This window comes from Phasianus colchicus, chromosome 1 (assembly GCF_987193195.1).
Source record: "Phasianus colchicus chromosome 1, bPhaCol1.hap1.1, whole genome shotgun sequence".
NCBI lineage: Eukaryota > Metazoa > Chordata > Aves > Galliformes > Phasianidae > Phasianus > Phasianus colchicus.
Genome location: NC_143436.1, coordinates 68,712,162 through 68,728,522, shown reverse-complemented (window position 1 = coordinate 68,728,522; position 16,361 = coordinate 68,712,162). Strand labels below are relative to the sequence as shown.

The 16,361-nt window shown below is 39.5% G+C and overlaps 1 protein-coding gene across 6 annotated transcripts in view; it reads left to right on the top strand.

The window, feature by feature from the left end:
- Positions 1-16,361, top strand: part of ITPR2 (inositol 1,4,5-trisphosphate receptor type 2) — a 263,254-nt gene that overhangs the window by 207,806 nt on the left and 39,087 nt on the right. For all 6 annotated transcript variants that reach the window (XM_090146695.1, XM_031597173.2, XM_090146688.1 and 3 more), the window contains 5 exons: positions 6,392-6,499; positions 8,688-8,880; positions 11,649-11,774; positions 14,503-14,678; positions 15,984-16,148. In XM_090146695.1, coding sequence (XP_090002821.1) covers positions 6,392-6,499; positions 8,688-8,880; positions 11,649-11,774; positions 14,503-14,678; positions 15,984-16,148 — 768 coding nt within the window. The remainder of the gene's footprint in view (positions 1-6,391; positions 6,500-8,687; positions 8,881-11,648; positions 11,775-14,502; positions 14,679-15,983; positions 16,149-16,361) is intronic.

Sequence of the window (16,361 nt, the reverse complement as noted above, 5' to 3'; positions counted from 1 at the left end):
AAGCTTTGCCTTTGAAAGAAATTGTAAAGAAGACAAATGGAAGTAAAGCTCGTTGAAATTTTTGCAAGTCATTTTGTCTTCTGTTTGCTTTCATCAAGGATAAAAGAACAGCAAAACCACATCAGAAATAGCAATAAAATTACTGTGGGGGCTGCAAACATAATAATGATAGAGATCACTTAACTGTGATGGTTTCTTTTACGTGATAATGTCAAGGTGTTTTATTGCTTCTTACCCTGTGAGGTAGTTCACTATTATCCACAAATTTTAGTGCATGCCACATGGAGGCCAGTAAGGAGAGGTGATGTGTTAGAAGTTACACAAGGCTGTGGAAGACCCAGCAACAGAATTCAGAGTCTGGACCACCCAGGGCCATATTCATGTACCGCAAGCCATCAGGAGAAGATTAACTTGAAACCCTTTTGGTTGCTCTGTACAGTATAATCTTCTAAATGAAATCAATGAATACTTGATTTGAGAGTCTCCCGTTGCTCCATCCCTGCTGTTCCTAATGTTTGTTAACAGATTGCTTTGTGGTAGAGTGCAAAGGTGCCGCTCTATAAAACTGTAATGACTTCTGGAAAGGAAGTTGCCCAATGTATTGCAGAAAGCACCATTCAATTTTGATTGGAACATGGGGAGTTGAGAAGTTGTTACTACTGTTAGTACAGCCAGCCAGCTGGAATAAAAATTTCTGCTCAGCTATAGTTAAAATGACATTTCCTTTTTCTTTGCTTTCTCTCTCTCTCCTTGTTTACCAGCGGAATATGAGCATTTTTGTTTGCCCTGAGTAGGGAGCTGGAGTGCAGTAAGGCCCTGACACTCAGAGGAAGAGTATCTCATTTTCTGTCTCCTGTCCAGTCGTGGGTTTCGCTCTGTTTGCTACTCCCTTGATTCTCCTTTTGCGTTGTTTCTCAGTCCTTGGGAGTTTTCCTGTCTGTCCTCAGGCAGATTTTTAACCTTTCTCTCTAAGTAGAAAATGAAGTGTTTGGTGGGATGCCTGGGGCTTCCCCCACTGAGGAGGTTTGGCAGTGCCAGATCTCACACTGCCTGGCTTTGGGAGCCAAGGGGACTTGGGGAAAAGAGGAAGGGACTGCAGCTGTAAATGAGCACAAGTCGGTGCACAGCAAGGTGAAACCAGTCTGAATAGATCTGATATTCTGCTCTTGCTACAAGTTAGATTCTATTTTCTCCCTGGTGAAAGAGCGGTGGCTTTTAGCCTTGTGAATTATGCTACAGTATGTCTCATTACTGAATAGGTATGATGATAATTTACAACAAATCTCTCTGATCTCACTCATTGAATATCAGGTCTTTGCAAACAGCTCTTGCCTCACTTTCCCCAAGGTCTACAGGTCATGAACTTCCAGGACTTGTCCAGCGACCTCTCTGTGCACTGGCATGCCAGGCAAGGCCGACTGGCCCAGCTAGCAAGCTGAAGTTGGAGTGTGGGGTGAGGGAAGAGAGGGCATTGTGCAGTGCTGCAGCATGCAAGCCTAACCAGTTACCTCGCTGCTGTGAACCCCAGAAGTCAGCACTTGCTCCAGCTGCTGCCTTGCCCTTCCAGGCCTGCCTGGATGCCAGGATTAAGTTGTGCTGCTGTCTTCACGGGTGCGAGGAGAAATTCAAGAGAAATAGTGGCAAGCGTAATGTATACAGAGGTGAAGTTTTCTTCTCTAGTTTTTAGATTTTTGTAATACTTCTGAAGAGAACTGCTTTAAATATAAAGTGCTTCATGGCACAGAAACTATTTGTGTCTTAGTTTGTATTTCTCAGGCAGTTATCCAGAGCTTATAGTAATACTTCTTTGGCCTTTTCTAGAGAGCGAATGTAACACATTTCACACTTTACCAGTAAACTGATTCTTCCACAAAAATAATACCTGTTTACAAGGCACTGAGCTTCACCCATTTAGATCTCTTTGTACTGCTCTAGTCATAAATATCATCTTTATCCCACACGTTTGGTAGTCTCAAAGTGCTAGAGAGTGAAATTGATATAAATGGATCTCACAGATTTCAGCTTGCTGTTTCTAGCTCGTATTTATAGGACTCACGTCCTTTTGGGGACCCCAAGCAAAGCCTGGTGATACTGGCAGGGATTTTGGCAACTCCCTCAGCAGCATACTAGGTCAGCCTCCAGCGCAGACTATGCTACAACATTTGAGTTAGAACCAGAGACTGACTTGTCCACATGACAGTACAGAAGGGGGTCTGTATTTTACAGAGATAATGAAAAATGGAAAGTTACTTTGTCTTTTTCCAGAAATTTTTCTACAGGCACCTGTATATATACCTACATATTTTGGCACGCCAATCTAGTAGCCAAGTCAGTGAAATATTGAGAGTCTGATGACATGAAAGTTCACAGCTTTAAATCACTTTTTCATTGAGAACATTAAAATAACTGCAGCCTTGTTTCAGGAAATCTTTCAAGTAAAATGCTTGCAAGAAATGCATATATTGTTGATGGCAAAAAATGTCTGCTGTCTTTTTCCATGCTGCTGATCATGTGTGTAATCCCAAACGACCATCTGATGTGATTTTATAATAGTTTTGAATGAGGAGTTCAGACTGCCTATTACTTGTAATTCTGTCATTCCTCTCTAGTTTTTCTTTATTAATGACACCGGTGTTCTTGATCTGTTCTAAATCTTTTGCATTTTGTTCTGATGTTTATTACAGTATTTTCCAAATTTTTGAAGCAAAGGTCTTTCAAGATGAAGAACAGTCCTTCCCTGGGAACTGACTGGAAAGCCAAATGATCTTTATTGATATAGATATTGCCTTACGCTTCCCCTCTTTGGAAATCACTGCTCCATTATATGTTATTGCTTCCTCTTCCCTAAATGCCTTTGTGAGTAGTAAAGTACAGTGTTGACATTTAAAATATCATCACTGGCATGGTTGATAGATGAGTGAATGACTGAGAGAGTTCCCTCCTCGGAGGTGATTTTTTTCAGGCTCTCTGCAGATTCAGGCTCTAGCAAAGGTTATGTTTTGTATCAGTTATGCTCACTGCACGTTTTTGAGCTTTGCCTTGCAAACCTGAATGGAGCTGTGGTTTTTCCTGCAGTCACTATAGTCCGTGCCCATCTAGTGTCTTGTCTATCAGCTGCCCCATAAGACTTGTGCAGCACTTCAGGAGCAACACAACCACATCACAGGAGTTAAACGTGAAAAAATGTCAGTCAGAGCTTGCTCAGTTTTTATGTGCCAGTCACACACTGTCACCTAGAGTGTACTACCAGTTTGGATAAGCTGTTCATGTTTTACGTTATAGTTTGTCACTACATTGCTATTTTCACTGCTGTTTCTTTGATCTCAGAAATAGTTGTGTACTGGTCATGTTGTCTTCTGGCACTGTCCTATTTGCCCATGTCTGCCTTTGAGTTCATGACAAAACAAAGGAAAGATATGAAATCGTCGCTTCAAAAAACACTGTTGTTGCCAAATAACATAGCATTTATTAAGCAGTTCTTAAGTGTTACTGTGAGCCTCTGCTTTACATCTGAGTTTTCAAAGATTGCTGTTCACACCATTCTTTCATTGATGTATATTTGGCAATACAGAAATATTATTAGCACTTATTATTGCGGCAACTTGGAAGAATCCATCACACATTAGAACTGCAGTGCAGGAAGAAAATAGAGAACTGCCCTTTGCCCTGAGACTACTCTCTGAAGGTCTAGATAGACTGCAGGAGGTCAGTGGATACAAAGAGATGGGAAGTAGAAAGAAATGATGTTACGAGGCCTTGTGGTCTAGCACTACTGTTGACAGATTTAGATAAATTTCACTTCTAAAATCAGCTGTATCTTTTCCAGCTTGGTCAGCAACTCTAGAGTAGGAGTTTCTGACCTGTTCTTCAGATCATTTTGTCCAATGCTAGTGTCAGGAAGCCCCAGCTATGTATGATGCTGGACTGTGAACACATCGATTCAGGACGGTCCCGTGGTTTTAAAGTACGTAGCTATTGTTCACTTAAAACCTGATAGTGAAGTATGCACTGCATCAACTCCATCTCAGATCACCAGAAGTCTTTTAAGTCTGTAAGAGTTATAGACAGTTAAAAGCAGATCAAGAATTGGTATCTTAAGATTTCGTATGTCTTATAAGTGGTATTTCCAGTTCTTTGTACGCATTCAAATATATTTAGAAATGAAGAGTTTTGTAGTACTACTGTGAATTTATGAATCTATATATGTCCCTTTCTCCAAACTGGTAGTCTTTTTAATATGAGAAGAATTATCGATACATCCTTAATTTATCATTTATTAGAATGCTCATAATCTAAATGATTGACATTAGAAAAAAGGATCAAATGCAAGCAAAATTCCTCTGTGTTGCAGTATATGAAAAATAAAATAAAGGAATATATATGCTTTTATTTATGCTAATTCTTCACTCCAAGCATGGTGTGACTACATTATGTCTAGTTTGTTCTTTTTTTTTGTATCTCAGGAATTATGGCCGAAGTAAATGGCATTTGGAGATGGACAATTAAAATAATTGAGTAACAGAGAGTGTTCTGTTTGAGAAAGGATGTAAAAGATGGGGATTTTTTTAATTTAAGGAAGGCACAAGTAAGAGAGAACATGACATTAGTGTACAGAATAATGAATGATACAGAGAGTGTGAATGGGTGCTCTTGCTCGCCCTTTCTTCAGTACAGAAGCGGAGGGATATTCAATAAAGCTGAAAAGCAAAAGTAGTAGCACTGTTTAAAGGCAGATTTTAAGCAGTAATTACCTTGTTTTCACAAGCTCATCTTGTTTCTTCATGATGCTGGTGAGGGGAATGCAAGATACCTGTAGAAAATTAATTCAGGTTATCCTTCTAAACAGTTTTTGTGGACATATTGCAAAGACTAGTTCAGGATATATGCCTGATTCCTTTTAGCCTTTAAATTAAGTGGAAGATGTGTGAGACAAAGTGTGGGTAATGAGACTATCTATGTATTTACTAGATAAAGCAAAAAGTAGGTATTCAAAACAGACATCTATTGGTGATGGAAAGAACGTTGCTCTACAGTTGTCCTCCCTATGATTTTTACATTTGTCTTTGAAGTATCTGCTCATGAGCCTTTTTAAAAAGACTGATATTCTGCCACTTTGGCTCAGTGCTTTACTGGAAGATCCAAGCAGATTTCTGTCCATGAATAATTAATGTGAAATACATTCATACTTCCAGAACATTCTTTTCAGGTATTCTCTTTTTTTTAATATATATTTCATTCAATATTTACCTTTAATTAATAAGTTTATATCAAAATACAGAAGAAAATGTATTTTGACCAGGTTTATTAAATAGAATAAACTGTGTATGTACCTCACTCCCACCATTCTTGGGTAAAAAGAGCATGGTGAGACTTTCAAATGGCTTAGGAACGAGTATGATCGTATTTTGGTTAAATTATTATGATATCTATTTAGCTACATTGTTACTTTTAGACTTGATCTCTGACACTCTTTTTGTAGATTTATAATTATTTAATAATTCCTCAACATACTGCTTTATTTCACTTAATAATTCTTAGCCACATGTGGTGTTCAGTTTCCTCCACCTTAAAATGGGAAAATTTGTAATCTTGGTGAAGTACCTCAGAGCTTCTATGTGAAATCCACTCTCCTATGTAAAGAATACTGCATGTTTAGAACGTTTCCTTATGCCTCCTGATCAAGTCTTTGTTTCTCACTGACCTAAGAGACATCATGAATGCATTTGCTGATACAGTCAGTATTAAATTTTGTGCAATTTTTTTAGTATTATAAATATTTGCAAGATTGGATATATTTTATGAATCATATATGTATCAGTTTTGTAGAAGTTTTTATGAGGAGTTGCATATTTATGTGTGTATGTGTGCTAAGTATATGAATTGTACAATAAGAATATATCTGCCTGCTAATGAAGTCCAGCTGCCTCTGAAATAGTTACCTGTGTTATCATGGCAGCCCTGAAATGCCATGCCAGAACGTGCTGAAAAATAGCTTAGCTACATGAAATAACAGAAAAAAATTAATTGTATGTGTAATTACCTATTTTGAAGTATGCAAATTTTATGTCTAAACTTCAGTCAAAAGAAATATTCAATCTAGTGTTTGTTTTTTTTTATTTGTCAGGCACCCTCCAAAATCCATCTAAGCTGCTGGCAAAGCTGCCACCCATAAGTCTCAGCCAAAGACTTGCTGCTAAGTTTTTAAATCTAAATTATTTCTATTGTTCTCAAGTGATTACATTTTTTGTTGTTATCTGTGGATAGAGCCCCACTGGGTTGATCATATAAGTATATGGGAATGGGGGGAGAAGGATTTGTGTTAGTTAAGTGGAGATGATAAAGCTGAAAATATAGCAGCAGGACATAAATCAGATTTTTATTCTTTTTCTAGTTGGCTCGTCACAATAAAACATTGCAACAGATGCTGAAGCCAGGGTCAGATCCAGATGAAGGAGATGAAGCCTTGAGCTATTACGCCAATCATACAGCACAGATAGAGGTAAGGAATTGCTGTCTAGAAGATTGAGCATGAGACAAGTTTGCATATTGTACAGGGCATGTCAACTCTCTTTAGACTTCTGAAAAGCAAAGCTTAATCAAATGTATAGATTATTTATGAGAAGAAGAAAGTTAAGTGCTGTTCTTTTGGCTATGGGAGAAAAACAAATGTAGCTATTTTATATAGGTACATTACATATTAAAAGTAGCTCCGAGTAATCATTTTACAAAAGCTTTCTTTTGTGTTATCAAACATGTTTTGTTAGGGGAATAATGACTGTAGATAGTACCTGTGTCATGAAGTCAAGAGTAATCTTGTATGATACATCACCCAAATAAATAATCATGAGTTCTAAGCCAGTGATGCTAATTGATCAAATTATAAGTTTGGCTGCAGTACAAAGAGGTTTTGAAGCGATTTAGACATTCAATATGGCTTTTGTTTAAAAGAGCATGGCTCTGTCTGATGCAAGCACCTTGAGTCCATAGCTGCCACTGAGGTGGGCTACTGCTGACATCCTTATCTGTGCTAGCCACCAAACTTTTTGCTGCTCACATCATAGAATCATAGAATCACCAAAGCTGGAAAAGATCTCTAAGATCATCTAGTCCAACCATCCACTTACCACCAACATTGCCCACTAAACCATGTTCTTGAGTATCACATCTACACGTTTCTTGAACACCTGCAGGGACGGTACGTGGCAACATGGCTGGCTCTGTGGCTGTGGTGGTTGTTCAGAGGGCAGTTAAATGCACCTTTTAACATATTTTAATGTTTTGGAAGCTCTTAAGTTATTTCTTAGCAAGTATCGGGTGACTAAGTTGTCTGGGTAGGCTGCAGATGTGGGCATCAAAAGAAGCACTGTGATCTGCTTCTATCTGACAAATGGATTCTCAGTGTGATTTCTAAGATCTCTTCAAACATCATGACCACTGTAACTGACAAAGCCTATTTTTCTGGCAAAGGCTCTATTCTGTGAACCTTTGCTATCTGGCATGCTTTTTAACTGTAGAGCACCATATGCAGCCTACCTCTTCATTTGAGTCCCAGACCAAACTGAAGATGTGCTGTCAGGGTCTTTCACTTGCCACACAGTCCCAGAGCACAACCACTGGCCTAAGGAATAACTGCTTACCTAGGATACTTCAAAGTAGCCTGTTCAGTTTCACAGGATGTACTTGCCCTTGGGCAGACGAATAATTATCCTTCATCTCCAATGCAAATGTGCTTGAGTATGTTATGCTTAAAAATGGCTTAGGATGAGTTTGATTTTTTGTATGTTCAGCTAATAAATATAAATTATAAGAGAGAAAAGAAGGTCCTGATATGCAGGACTGTGATTGGAAAACTGAAACTCAGCCCAGCATTGCTCCTAAATCAAATGGATTGTTCTTTAGATGAAAGCACTGCTTGACCTGTTAGGCATTTCATATATAGCTCCCTTATGTTGGGATATCTCATTTGTTTGATTTGAAAGTCATATAGTTTCTTTTTTTCCATAATGCTGCCTCTACTGAGACATGGGTCTAGAAGTAAAAATGAAGAAGTAAAAAAACCCCATTTTTCCATTGACTAGTAATGCAGACTCCATGATCAGAAAAGGAAAGCAATTTGGATGACAGTGTAGTGAAATGGAGTAAAATCTAACTCGCTCACTGATAGCTCAGTAGACTCTAAAACACAAATAATGCAAGACCTTGTTTCTTGCGAGGTAAGCAAAGAAATACTGACAAGAAATGGGTTCTCTCTGAGTAACAAGGTGCTTTTTTTGCGTCTTCACCTTCGCAACTTCTGTCATCATAGAAATAAATTCAAGGTGAAAGAAGAGTTCCATAATCCATCAGAAAGCCTCTGAACTTCTGCACTGTTTAGTAAGAGTTTCATTTCAATCCACTGCAAAACTGAAGCATTCTAAACTGCAATATTTTTTATGTTTGGGGGAGGTTTGGGCCTAGGTTTCAGTTGAGATATATAATTTGTCACTGTATTTTCAAGCAGATTTTTGAAAATAGAAATGCGGTTTTACTTCGTGTTTTAGGATTCATTGACTGACTTTTTGGTAATGTCCAAATAATTTATGCATTCATTTATAAATTATAAGGAAGCTGTGAGCAAAAAGAGCTGTGACAAAATGGTTGAAAAGTCACTGATCCTGAGAAAAAATATGTGTACATTTTATTTATAGATTGTTCGTCATGATAGAACAATGGAACAGATTGTCTTCCCTGTCCCCAATATTTGTGAATTTCTCACTCGGGAATCCAAAAGTCGGGTGTTCAATACAACAGAGAGAGATGAACAAGGGAGCAAAGTCAATGACTTTTTCCAACAGACAGAAGATCTGTACAATGAGATGAAATGGCAAAAGAAAATTAGGAGTAAGTATTGCAATTTTGAAAAATACCTCAATTATGTTAAAACCTCACTTTTAAGTCTTCAAATATTTTCAATTTTAGTAATACACTTTTCATTATTCACTCTGATATTGCAACAGGCAGAGCTTCTCAGAACTTGAGAGAGTAGATCTACAGTGTGTAGGTCAGCTGAGACACTTGCACTTAGCTAAAAGAGTCATAATATGGAGCAGCTACTAATGTAAATAATGTGTTGAAGATGCTGTTCCTGACTGCAAAAGTTAAATGGAAGAATGGATGAACAGGGGGTAGCTCCACTAAATTCAGTAGAGTGGCACCTAATTGAGCCAAGACCTCTAATATATAACAAAACCACGTGTAGCTGCAGATTTGAGGTTTGCAAATACCTACAAGACCATTAAAAATTGGTTAACGTCAGTCACTTATAAATATCTCTCAGCAGAACTTCAGCTGCTTTAAATCTGCATGACTCCCATGGAGTCCGTTCCCCTTTGCCAGTTCACATCATCCTTGCTTGACTAGGCTGCAGAATGTCCCCATCTGTGAGCCCATCCTGGTGTATGTACTGTGGCAGTGAGAGAGGTATATGTACTTGCTTAAGCTGCAAGGGAAACCAAGCCACGTAACATGAGTTTCTTATTTTGTTCACTGGTTGGCATTACAGCTGCTGGCCCTCACCAGGAATGGGGCGGCTGCTGCTCCTGCCAGTGTCCCAGGGGCGGGGAGCTCCTGCCAGCTCTGCAACTGTCAGCTGTGCCCTTTGAATTTGGAGCAGAGAATCAGGGCTACAAACTAATTTAAAATCTACAGTATCCTTGACAGACAGAAAGGAAATGTACATCTTGTATGTGTATACGTGTATATAAACACATAGGGTGTATCACTTTGTTCACTGCTAAAATGCAGATGCTGCTGGGGTGGCAGACATCAGCTGTTTAGCAGCTCACAGCAGCATTATGCAATTGATTAGGAAGGAAGTGAAGAACAAGATCTATGGTCAGAGCAGCAGGGAGTTTGGATACTTAAAGCAATATACCTTAATGCAGCATCCTGAATCTGAAAGAAACAAGAGTGTTGGATACAGTTTCTTAAAATGTCAATTCTCAAGATATAATTTTCAGAAGCAAGTGAAAGTTTTCCATGTGAATCCTACTGGCCCAGATCCACTTTCCTTGGTGGCACCGTGAAAAGTTGTCTGTACTGACAATCTGAGCAGAGTAAAGGTGTAAAATAGATGATTCCAGAATCACTCCCTCACTCTGCAGTCCATTTGGGAATAAAATTCATCAGATTGTAGAAAAATTACTTCACTGACAATAGTGTGTCTGTTTTTTCTTGCTTGAGAAACACAAATTAAAAAAGCCCGACCTTGTACTTACATAAACCAGATCTCCCTGATGGTATAAGCAAGGAAAACTGGTTTATTTTTATTCAGAACAGAAATTCCTCAATTCCTTTCATCAGTGGAACAGCCCATAAGTCTCCATGTTGGTTTTTTTGTTGTTGTTTGAAAAGATAATGTAAGTTTAGGTTTTGGTTCATTTGGTTCAAAGTGTCTGTTACCAGGCAGTCTCTGTTGCTGAAATTGACAATGCCATTTGCAATGGCTCCAAACACTTAAATCCCAGCAGTCAACAGCATAAGGTTATCACCTAATCACATTTAACCTAATTATTTACCTAATCATTTAGACTGAGACAGTAATTTTCAACTAAAGGAATCTGTATGAAAAGTTAGCTGGGTGCAGGCAAGTCAAAAATATGTTTTTCATATTTGCAAGAGACTTTCAGTACTTGCAAATCTAATTGATATGAATACATCATGTTCAAATAGCTAAACTTCTCTGACTAAGGGTTTTCTCACACCACTGCACATTTCAAATGTTCATTTAAACATATGATAGTGCAATCTCAAATATGAAGTGTTTGCCTGGGTCTTAGTACCCTCTGATCTTGTTCCTGGGCTTTTTGCTGAATTGTTTATATGACTCTGGACACAAAGTATTAACACTTTTTTTCCTTATTTCTCTATTTTGCATTTTCTAACTTAGCTAAAGGTCCTTTGAAATATAGTCTGCTTCTGGGTGTTCACATAGTACTTCACATTTGAAGGTCCTGGCTTCCTTTTAAAGCTTCAAATAATTTTAATAGTACAGAGTCCTTGCTCAGCAGGTAATCTTGGATGTCTGAGTATAGCACAGGAGATAGCTTTCATGGAACCATACTCCACTCAGACCAAATTTTATCTGCTCCTCAAAGTAGATTGAGATATGTGTAGTTTGATAGAGGTGGTGAAAGTACTGCAGTTCTGAAGCTTTGCCTGTTCCATTTTTCTTTGAATAATATCATCTGCATAACTGATCCAAATGGGTCAGCTGGATGACCTGTGCTGGGTCTCCTGGTTGCCTGACATGCAGGATGCCTGAAATCCAGCTGTTCACTGGACTCCATATTTCCACACTACAGTTTCAGAGCCAGGTGAAGAGAATCCTTCACACAAGGTCCAGTTGTAAAACCTCAGCTGAGGCAAAACTTTCATATGTATTGAACTGTATTGGAGATTTTGGATGAAAAATCCTGCTTGAAACAATATTTTATGGCTAGCCTATGTTTACTACGTCTCTTTTAGCTAATTTTAAAGTTCTGCATGTTTGTTTTGTTTACCTCAGTTTTCTTCATTAATCTGTATTGTTTAACTCCCTTGAGTCCATTACTGACTGGGCTGATGCCTGCTTTCTTCCCATTCATTGCTTTTTTTTCTCCCTTTTCTAGATAATCCACTCCTATTTTGGTTCTCACGACACATCTCTCTCTGGGGAAGCATTTCCTTCAACCTTGCTGTATTCATCAACTTAGCAGTTGCTCTGTTCTATCCCTTTGGAGATGATGGAGATGAAGGCAAGTGGAATTTGGTTTTATTTTTCCTTTTGATTTTAGTTGCTTTTATTCTGAGGTAACATGGTTATGTAAAACTGCATCTTCAGGTGTGCTTGTTTCTGCAGAAGCCAAGTAGTGTCTCCTAGATAGGAACCAGATGTTGTCTGAGATGTTGACCTTCAGTGTGTCATGTCCTATGTGACATGAAACAAAACAGACAGAACACAGGAGCTGATCTGAAGATCGTATAGATTATCTGAGCTAATTCTTTTCTTTTCTGCTTAATTATTGTCAGATTGCAGTGTAGTAATGCACACATTCAGTTACAGTTTCTGAGCTGAGGAAGGGTACCTAGCAGCAGAGGGACTGAGATTCCTTAAAACTGACCGATTTGAGTGACTTGCAATGTTAAAATGTGGAATATGATGATATGAAAACTAACTCATTGACATGTAATGATGCAGACGACAAACGCATTATATAAAAATATGCTTAAAAGATGTGATTCTATCTCTGCTTCATCATATGTCACAGAAATACAGCAAATAATAAATTTCATTAAATAAATGCAGCAGAGTAGCAGGTGGCCTCTTTGAATCCCAAACAAGCTTAATTGGGATAAAGGAGACTGGTAATAAGAGTAGATCCATTCACCTCTGGGTCTTTGATTCATGTCCAGTCTAGCCAGTAATGTGACTGAAAGTCACTTCTGTCTGATGGCATGTGAACTGCACTACTGGAAACAGGCCAGCTTCTAGTAGATGCATGTGTTTTTCACAAATACCAGAATTGGCACCATCCAACATTCCTGTTGGCTGGCTAAACAGAAAGCAGCAGATTCAAGTAGATTGGCATGGAGACCACATTGCACTTTCACCTTGCAGGGTGGGCTCTGCAGGTCACAGCACAGAGAGCTCCACAGCCTCATGTCTGCAGGATTCAGCTGTGGAAATGGAAAGCATTTGTACGCAGTGCTTTCCTGCCTGAAAGCTGAAGAGTCACTCAGAGTGCACACATGCCAGAGTGTAAGAGAAGAAATAAAGAGTTAAAAATAAGCCTTTTAAGCTACTGAATTTTTAGCTAATTTATACTCAGGGAAATCCTCTGGTCTGCAGTCAATAGGCATTAATAGTTGGAACTGCAGATTTATATGGTATTAGTTAAGTGGCCTGAGTAATCCAGTGATTTCAGAGATAGTGCATTTCAGGATTCCAATTCCTAGTCCTTGCAGCAGTAGAAGAGACTTCTGAACAATAAACAATAGGTGTGGCCCAATAGGATAAGCACGGTCACGAGGCAGACTCCTTACTTCCAGTCTCCACCAAAAACTGATCTAGGAGCTGGAGTTCGTCTCACATTTTCTCCCTTTCCCTTGTGCAAATCCATACTCATATGTCCCAGGTGCTTGGGCTGATCTAATCATCTCAGGAATGCTGCTGCCTTCTGATGGATTTCTGCACTTCTTACATCATACGGCGTAAGCGAAATTGCACTCCAGATGAGGTTTCTTTGCCCTGTGCATATATGCATGTGTTACATGACACAAAATCGTTTGACCTGCAGTAGGGAAGAAGGAAAAATTTATTAAAGAAACACTGAGTGCTTCGCTCTTACCTTTCAGCTCCACTTTGAAGCTATTTTTTAGGATCTATTAAAAATTTCCAGATCTTGTTGGCAAAGAAACTATCCAGCAGAGCTGCCCTTGAATCTCTTGCCAAGGATATAAACACTCCTGAACTTTGGAAAAGTTTGGATGCTATCTGAATTTTGAGGACAAGGCCTCACCTTATTGTTTTCTAATCCCACTGATGCTGCTTAGCTGTGTATCTGCTGCCAAAGAGATACCATTATTCCTATTGCGATGCTTATGAAATTCTCTATTCTGTTCTCCCCTGCCACTGAGCTCTCAGTTAATCAGTAGAAATCAGTGTATGAGTGTGACAGCACCCCGAGACCTGAATGTGCTTTTTGCATCGGAGCGACGTGGTGTGTTCCCAAGGCTTTAAGCAAAGGAGAAAAGGAAAGCATGGGCTTCACTCAAATTTCATGGAGAGTCTGGGAGCCATCACCTTGCCCAGCCTGACTCTGAAGGCTTATGTGCCTGCAGGAGCTGAGCAAGAGCAGGGACCTGCCACCCACTGGGAGCAAGGCACAGTGGTTTGGCAGCTCCTGGCAGTGCAGATGCTGCTGCTTCTGCCCAAGTCCCCATGGCCACCCCCTACTGTGGCGAGCGGCTGATTTTTGTGCAGAGGCAGAGCTGCCTCCTGCTGAATGCCTGCAGCCCTTGAGCAGCAAGCTGCTTTTCTAAAAGCAGGGCGCTTCTGTGCCCTTTGGGTTGGGAACGAGACGCTGTGGCTGGTGCCACTGCTGTGCCAACCCAAGGACCAGCTATTTCTGCAGCCAAACAATCACCGAGTTAGACCAAAGGAGTCCTAATGATCCCTGCAAGAGGGAGTTGATTAGTAGCCTGCTCCAGAAACAGGGTAAACTATTTCATGTCTGAGCACTGTGCAGATCTTAATGGAAATTTCATTAGCTGCTTTTATTATATTACCTGTGCAAATCAACAATACTATGATAATAGTTCTTACTGCAGTTAGGGTAGGTCGTGGTCAGCAGTTGTGATGCATGAGTCACACTTTGTCTTAGCTATATGGGCCAAGGAATTGATCTTCTGGATCTGTTTTGTGGTGAAAAACTGAGTCTCCAAAAGATGTGTTTCTCAACTCTCCCATTCTTCTCCATACAGGCACACTTTCTCCGTTGATTTCGGTCCTCCTCTGGATAGCTGTGGCACTTTGTACAGCAATGCTGTTTTTCATCTCCAAGCCTGTTGGCATTCGACCCTTTCTGGTGTCTGTGATTCTCAGGTCTATATATACAATAGGGCTCGGTCCTACCTTGATACTTCTTGGTGCTGCTAATGTAAGTACTTAAGAAGCAAGCAGAAATTTCCCTTCCAGCAGAGGCAGAGATATTAAGGGCCTCAATTAGAACTGTGCAAAGAATTTCTTTTTCAGGCTCACTGGTTAAGGCAAAGAAAAAAAATAATTTCCAGTCATCCTGAAACAGTGATGTCAGCAAACAGAAAAGCTGAGAAGAAAAGGAGATTTGGTTTTGTTCACATGCAAATATTTTAAAAATAAAAACAATATGAAATTTCAAAGAAATATTGCTGAATAAAAGGAATCCAATTTACAGTTCCTTGTGTTAAAAGAAGAATTTTCTCTACAAATATGCTCAGCAGAATTGACACAAATTTGTCAGGTGTTTCTGTGAACCTAAATCTATATTTTTGAAAAAAGTTTTCAAAATTAAAAATTCTCTCAGCCCTTTCCCAGATCTCTTAATTTATTCATGGCTGTGTTTGCATGTTTACTGAGCTTTGTAGGATAGGCAGTCACGCTCAGAAGTCATCATTTTAGATTTCTGCCTGACTGCTGCAGCCCTAATTCAGCTTAGCACCAGGCAGCAAAGTATTAGGTTATTTGATTCTATGAAAATTTTGCATGCTCAAAAATGCCCATGCATGTGTCCAAGGTAAAGGCAAGCAAGCAGTGCTTGGCCATGTGAAATCTGTGAAAGAAGAAACATGTTGAGTCCTTATTGCTAGTCCTGGATTACCAAATGCCCCTTTCCTATGTACTGCTGCAGTACTTCTCACATGCAGGCAGAGCTCAGGAGCAATGGCAAATCTGTTGCTGGTGCTTAAAAACCATTCTTCAGAAATGACACCGGTACATTTAAAAGGGATCTTCTTCTGAAAAAATGTGATCTGAAGGAAATGGGAGATTTTCCCACCTCCACACATGCTGTTGTGTTACTATTGTTCTCTTTGCAATTGCATTTATAGCTGCTCCTGCACGGTCTCAGGTCTGAACTCGTTGTTAGGAATTGGTAAGAATTGGTAGGAATTCACTCCCCAGTTGTTGTTTAATGCCTTATGATGCTAATCCCACCCTGCCTTCTCATGAATGTTGTAGAGATCTACCCCAATGTCATGACACTCAATGCAGTGGTGAAGGGGTGATACACTTCCAGTTACTCTGATGGACTCACACCCAGCGTGTCTTGGAGTTGGATTTGTCTCATTTGAACTTCAGCCATCTAGAAGTTGAGTGCTTGTTCAAAGTAGCCTATCCAGAATTTTTTATTCTACAGCAATGCAAGCAATAAATAACAGCATTTTTTTCTGACGGAGTAAACCTAGCCTTTCTTTACCCCCCACAGCTTTGCAACAAAATAGTGTTTCTGGTGAGCTTTGTTGGAAACCGGGGAACTTTTACTCGTGGCTACAGAGCGGTCGTCATGGACATGGCCTTTCTCTATCACGTGGCATATGTCCTGGTCTGCATGCTGGGCCTCTGTGTGCATGAATTCTTCTACAGTTTCCTGGTAAGTGTGTGCTTCTGTGGAGGGGAAAACTTTGCAGAAATAGAAAATACCGTTACACGTATGCAGCTGTCTTCAATTTCTTCCTGACAATCAAGCCAAATGATGTGTATTTTTAGCATGCCGTTGTGTTGCTGCCCTGTAGGAGCTGCTGTTTTCATTAGAACCTGCTTCTGTTAGGAGTTACTTTATCTGTTTTAGAGGTGACAGTTTTCT